This window comes from Notothenia rossii, assembly GCF_949606895.1.
Source record: "Notothenia rossii genome assembly, chromosome: 6".
NCBI lineage: Eukaryota > Metazoa > Chordata > Actinopteri > Perciformes > Nototheniidae > Notothenia > Notothenia rossii.
The window spans coordinates 83,371,359-83,378,858 of NC_136909.1; the positions used below are offsets into that span (position 1 = coordinate 83,371,359).

Below are 7,500 nucleotides of genomic sequence, written 5' to 3' on the forward strand. Positions count from 1 at the left end.
GCGAAGAGGAAGAGGGGAGATGATGAAGATTTTAAATATGAAATAATGAGTCCTGACCTTCCCTCTGCAGACGGAGCGCACACACTCCACCTGCTGCCCCGTCTCCAGCTGGAACGCTCGACAGCGCTTCATCTCCTGATCCCAGAGCTTCACTGCACCCCCCTCCTTAGTCCTGACACACACACACACACACACACACACACACACACACACACACACACACACACACACACACACACACACACACACACACACACACAGATTATTATAAATAAAATGATGCTTACTGTAGTCTCAGGTAAAAAAATCTACAGAATAAATCAGTTTTGAGAGATTTTCTTTGTTAAAATTGTGTTTTCGGTTCATTTTCTGTGTGTGTGTGTGTGTGTGTGTGTGTGTGTGTGTGTGTGTGTGTGTGTGTGTGTGTGTGTGTGTGTGTGTGTGTGTGTGTCTCACGGCCTCTCCTTGCCCCCGGTGACGATGAGTCCGTCCCTCAGCGTGGTGTACATGGTGAACACCGGTCCTGTGTGAGCCTTCGCCACCACGCGCAGCAGGAAGTGATCCCGCCACACGTACACGTCCCCGTTAATCGCTCCAGTGAACGTCAAGTTATTCTACAAACACAAAACAAATATATATTTGTAACACAATTCTTAGACAATTTGAGGACATTTTTATGATTGATTTCACTTCAATACAAGGCATTCTAAACTATTTTCTTAAGGCAAGGCAAGGCACCTTTATTTATATAGCACATTTCAACACAAGGCAATTCAAAGTGCTTTACAAACATGAAAGAAACATATAATGAATTGACATTAAAAAACACTCCTTTAAAAGCAACGACACATGAATGAAAGTGACAGTGCAGTGTGAGATACACACTTCTGAAATGTTGAGGTCAGACTCAATCATTGCTCACTGTTTAGCAGAAATAGTTTTCCATCACCTCCCTTTCTTTCTACTTTCTTGTCTAACTTGTCCTTTAGTTATTTTAAATGTGTCCTGCTAAATGAACCCTCCTTTGGAAAATTCTAATCTGACCCCATGGTACCTTCTAGTTTTCGCCGATTTTTATATATATTTTTGCACAGAGTAAGTTTACCTTGTCTTTCTAGGACTTAAGACATTTGTCACATAGATTTTGCACTTCTATAACTAACCTTGCATTCATATAATATCTGGTATATTTATTTTTTCATTTATTTATACACCTATTTATCGGCCATTTAAAAAAAAAAAATCACATGTAGTGACAATTCCACTGATATCAAGTTTGGATGATGGAAGGATGAATGTCCGGTGCCTTGCTCAGGGGCACCACGGCAGGGCAGGAGGTGAACTGGGACCTCTCCAAGTAGCAGTCGACTCTCCATATTTAGGTCTGGTCGGGGACTTGAACCGGCGACCCTACATTTTTCACACATTTCTTTGACACCTTTAAACTTTATTTTAAAAACATAATGACCAAATATTTGTAGGAACTTTTCACAGATTTCTTGGACATTGTTTTGGACATTTATGACAAATGTTCACTTATTTATCTGCAATCTTTAACACATTTTTGACATTTTCAAAAATAAAATGATGATTTGAACTAATGTTAAACCTTTTGCATTGAATTCGTGATTTATTTAGAATAAAGTGTAGTTCACCTTTTTCTCAGCAAGTTGCTTTTATGAATAGAGAATACTTCCTGGTTTACGATGCTCATAACATTTGATTTGGACAGTTGTGGTTTAATTAAACAACAACAGCAACAGGTCTTTATCTGACTCACAGCCCCGAATGCGACGGACAGCATGGTCTGCATGCGTGCGTCCTCCACCGTGCCCACTACGCCCTTCCTGTACATCAGAGCGCCGCCCGCCAGCGTCCAGAACTTCACGTGTTTGATTCCCACCGACACGAACTGCGAGTCTGAGTCCGGGCGAAACTCCACCACGAAGATCCGGTCGGGGTGTCCGGCCTTACTGCACACCTTGGATCCTGCAGAGAGACATATTGGTTAATGATACGTTAAGGAAAGGCACACAAACAGGTCTAGGTTCAAACTGGGAAGAAAGAACTTGAACTTATTTAATAATGAAGTCATCTCTTATAGCGACAGCAGAAACAAACAAAGTCGCTGGGAGGCTGAGGCCGGGCCTGTTTGATGTTGTGTGACACGCTAAAAAAGAGCACTTGCTGAGATCCAAACTCTGTTGAATTGTAATGTAGTAAAATACGCGGTGATCAAACGTAGACATTGTAATAATAATGATCAAAGCAATCATAATTCTTGCGTTCAACAGTCGGCCCTGTGTCACCCTCTCTTCCACACACACACCTCACGCACGTGAACAGGATTATAACGAGTGCCGCCCATATCCATGTGATCCAAGCCAACCAATCAATCGTGACCAAACAAATATCTTATATTAAAACCAAACGCATCGCTGTACATGTTTCATGGCTCCTACTTCTCTCATATTTTTTAATATATTTTGATACGGATTTTAGACATTTTTGCATATATTTCAGAGAGACACACGTGATTTAATTATACTTTAATAAAAAGACACAAGGAGGTGTAAGTTCAAACTATACATTTTATAATGACGTCATCTCTCATATTTTGGGGGATTTTAGAATTTTTTAACATATATTTCTGACTTTCTTTTTTTGTTTATGTCCTGAAAATATGTAAAATAATAGTTTGTGCAGGTCCAAACATTTGCTCAAGAATTGTTAAGAAAAGAAATTCTGAAAAACTCGATTTAAAAAATAAAGTCAGAAAATTGTAAAAAAAAAAATCACAAATATTTTGGATTTTTAAAAAAAAATGACACCTAAACGTATATTATATAAAGGTTTTAATTATACTTTCATTAAAAGACACACTGAGAGGTACATTTTCATATTGGGCAGAGATAACTTTAACTTATTTATAATATAAATATGTAAAATAATAAAAGTTTGTGCATGTTCAAAAATGTTCCAAGAAATGTTAAGAAAGATATGTTAGTAAAAATATGAGAAAAAAATGCGGGAGTTTCCGTTGAGTTATGGATCTGAGGAGTACTTCCTGTATGTGAGTATTTAACAAATGTATGGCCCTCTCTGACCTTCCTGCCAGCGCCACACGGTGATGGTGTGTTCAGGCTACACCTACCTTCCTGCCACCTCCACACGGTGATGGTGTGTTCAGGCTCCACCTACCTTCCTGCCACCTCCACACGGTGATGGTGTGTTCAGGCTCCACCTACCTTCCTGCCACCTCCACACGGTGATGGTGTGTTCAGGCTCCACCCCGACGGACAGCAGCAGCTTCCCCGTGGCGCTGAAGTTCACGTAGCCGACGCCTTTAGTGTGCGGACAGCGCAGGATGGACAGCGTCTGTTTGCTCATCGCGTCCCACACGTGGATCGAAGGGGTCGTACCTGTGTAGAAATCACAACAGGAAACACAGAGAATGTATTCATTTCATTATTTATGTATTTATTTAACTTTGGTTTAACGGCATTCTATAAGAGGGGTGCAGTGAAGAAAACGTATGCTACACAACAAAAACAAGACAAAAACAAAACAGTAGTCGTGACTTCCTGGGGTGTGCTTTTTTAATTTGCGGAGGAATAAACAAACAACATCGGGGAATTCTCTGTTCAGATAATGTCACATAAAAAAATGTTCGATTTGATAAACGTTTACATTTGAGCACCAAGCATCATTGATGTAAACCGAAAATGTATACCAAAGTTTAATGACAAATTGTGGATACATTTTTTGTTGTCTGGGGTCTTTGGGTTTTAAGGGGCTATGGTGGAGGGAGAGGCGGGGTGCGTTGGATTTGTTTACCTGGCACTTCACTGATGTCGCCTGAGGTGTTGTGAGAGCGACGGGACATAACATACACACATGAACAGAAAACAAAACAAAAAACAGATAAAAACCTGACGTGAGAGGTTAGTAAAGAGAGATAGAAACTATTATTTATTCTGCTAAAAGTAGATTATGTTTTTTAACCACGTTTGTTTATTTGAGGCAGTATTTAAAATATTTCTTCAGCCTTCTAAATTGCTATTTTTCTTACTACTAAAAAACGTGATGCATTTAACAAATGTTTTGCAAAATGGTTTATTTAATGTCATTTTTATTTCTGCTTGGTGCCAATCGACACAATGGACCGTCCAAGAGGGCGTTATCTATGTTGTTATGTTTTTTAGTCCTGCTTTTATATTAATGCATGAGAAATAATAATTAAATGATATAATATAATGGTATAACATTTCGAATCTTTTAATACTTCAAATTGACCTAATTTTTTACATACGTTTGTAGTGTTGTATTGGTACGTTATCTAAATATTTCTCCAGAACTAAATGTTTTTAATACAATAAATCTCACAAGTTAAGGAGACGAAAAGTAGAACCCTACTGTTCGGCAAATTGAGAAATTACATTCATACTGTATCTTCGCAAGAAACAATTTTAAGACACTCCCCTACACACTGATTATAGTTTGTACTTTTAAATTCAGAGTTAGTATTCATTCTCATAGTTGAAAACAAGTGAAGCAAGCAGGTTACACATGAAGCAGAGGAGAGAAAAACATGAAATGCACACACACACACACACACACACACACACACACACACACACACACACACACACACACACACACACACACACACACACACACACACACACACACACACACACACACACACACACACACACACACACACACACACACACACACACACACACACACACACACACACACACACACACACACACACACACACACACACACACAGTGTACCGATCTGTCCGCTGGCGATGACGTTCTTGTACTTGGGGTGCTGGTTGGCGGTCAGAGAGAGGATGTCGTCAGTGTGCTCCAGGTAGAAGCTCTGAGTTCCTGCAGCACAAGAAGACACTCAAACTTCACTCTGATGAAGAAACCCTCTATAATTGTCTCACAGGATGCACACAGTGAAAGCTGACCTCTGTATTTAACCCATCCTAGTACTAGGAGCAGTGGGAGGTTGCAGGTTTGATTCCCAGCAACCATTTCTGTTACCGGGCAACTTGAAAGGGGCCTATTGGCTCGCGCTCCAACACATTGTACGTGATAGGTTAAGGGAAGGGACCAGAGGTTGCGCTAGATTTTTTTGACGGACAGGATCGTAACATTTACGTCAAAATTCCAGTATTACCCGTCGGCCTTTACACAACTCTGACGAGGGGGGGGGGGGGGGGGGAGAGCACGTTCGTGAACTGTCAACGCCGTGTTATGCAAGCCCACTGCACCCCGCGGGAGCACGCACAGCGTAAAGCCAAAACTCAGACATTTCAATGATTTGTACGGCAAAGTACGGTTTGGAAACGGTATCATTTCCTTTTCGGCGGGCATGCATAACACGGCAAAACATCGGAGCCTCGCTGCGGGGAAACTTTTGCGCTCTTCCGAGTGTGTTCTAATCTGTCAAAGGGACGGACTGCTTTCAGATTTTTCCGTCATTGTTAAAAAAAAAAAGATTGATATACACCTGAACATCAGCAGGAGAGGACTCTTTAAAGTAGAGACACTACATACTGATATACACCTGAACATCAGCAGGAGAGGACTCTTTAAAGTAGAGACACTACATACTGATATATACCTGAACATCAGCAGGAGAGGACTCTTTAAAGTAGAGACACTACATACTGATATACACCTGAACATCAGCAGGAGAGGAATCTTTAAAGTAGAGACACTACATACTGATATACACCTGAACATCAGCAGGAGAGGACTCTTTAAAGTAGAGACACTACATACTGATATACACCTGAACATCAGCAGGAGAGGACTCTTTAAAGTAGAGACACTATATACTGATATACACCTGAACATCAGCAGGAGAGGACTCTTTAAAGTAGAGACACTACATACTGATATACACCTGAACATCAGCAGGAGAGGACTCTTTAAAGTAGAGGCACTACATACTGATATACACCTGAACATCAGCAGGAGAGGACTCTTTAAAGTAGAGACACTACATACTGATAAACACCTGAACATCAGCAGGAGAGGACTCTTTAAATTAGAGACACTACATACTGATAAACACCTGAACATCAGCAGGAGAGGACTCTTTAAAGTAGAGACACTACATACTGATATACACCTGAACATCAGCAGGAGAGGACTCTTTAAAGTAAAGACACTACATACTGATATACACCTGAACATCAGCAGGAGAGGACTCTTTAAAGTAGAGACACTACATACTGATATACACCTGAACATCAGCAGGAGAGGACTCTTTAAAGTAAAGACACTACATACTGATATACACCTGAACATCAGCAGGAGAGGACTCTTTAAAGTAAAGACACTACATACTGATATACACCTGAACATCAGCAGGAGAGGACTCTTTAAAGTAGAGACACTACATACTGATATACACCTGAACATCAGCAGGAGAGGACTCTTTAAAGTAGAGACACTACATACTGATATGAACCTGAAAGATGATCTTTAATGTTATTTAATTAAACTATCTGGTGTCACATGGGGTTAAAGGTTAAAGCGTTCACAGTGAGTGTGTTACCGGTGCTGAGGCTGTGCACGATGGCGGTGGCGGCCGTGTGATAAACGATGTCTGTGCCGTCGTTCAGGTAGTGAAGGTTATTACGACAATCGAATCCTCGAAAACCAAACACGTGCTCCAAAACCAGGGTCCTGCAACAGAGTTCAATCGCTATCAGCAAACATTGGAAAGAATAATACAATTAATAATGAATAAGAGAAAGAGGGAAGACAGACTGACCTCCACTAGTCTCTTCTTCTTAGACACGTTGTTCTTCTTCTGCAGTTTTTCTGGCTGCGGTGCCGCTCGACTCACTGGAGGCCTGGAGGACCAATCAGGGTGTTAAATCATTAATACATCCATTATTATTTAAACTTAGACAAAGACAGGTGTAGGAACAGACAGCTTGAGGTAATGCCAACACACACACCCACACACTTAAAGATAATATGACCACCTGTGTGCTAGCTACATGCTAACAAAATGCTACCTACATGCGAACAAAATGCTACCATGCTACAGGTGCTTGCTTTCATGATAACATGCAATCTGAGGGTTCATTTTATTATACGTAAGAAACGGCAAATATGTTTAATACAAAATCAAGATTATTAAAAATAAATAAACTCAGCTTTAAAATGTTATTTATGTGAATATTTAATACTTTTCTTCATTTGTTTTGGACTACTTTTGAAATGAATTCAGTACTTTTGTATTCATTTATTGAAATTGATCAGAATTTCTAAAGTGATGTGTTAAATATTAACATCAGTATCCGCTCATACTCACTTGACAATGCCCTGCCTCCAGGGGAAAGCAAGTGAAAACACAACACAGATATTAAGAGTTACTCCCAGAGAGAGCAACACTTAGGAAGTAAGGGTACCACAAGGGACAAAAACAAGACTTTAGGCTGCAAACACACAAGGTCT

The 7,500-nt window shown here is 40.2% G+C and overlaps 1 protein-coding gene across 1 annotated transcript in view; it reads right to left on the bottom strand.

The window, feature by feature from the left end:
* The window catches only part of LOC307044667 (echinoderm microtubule-associated protein-like 6), a 52,632-nt gene that overhangs the window by 7,460 nt on the left and 37,672 nt on the right, over positions 1 to 7,500 (bottom strand). The window contains 9 exon segments of the mRNA XM_079689978.1: positions 58 to 172; positions 457 to 614; positions 1,781 to 1,989; positions 3,249 to 3,422; positions 3,838 to 3,858; positions 4,804 to 4,902; positions 6,590 to 6,716; positions 6,718 to 6,720; positions 6,809 to 6,890. Coding sequence (XP_079546104.1) covers positions 58 to 172; positions 457 to 614; positions 1,781 to 1,989; positions 3,249 to 3,422; positions 3,838 to 3,858; positions 4,804 to 4,902; positions 6,590 to 6,716; positions 6,718 to 6,720; positions 6,809 to 6,890 — 988 coding nt within the window.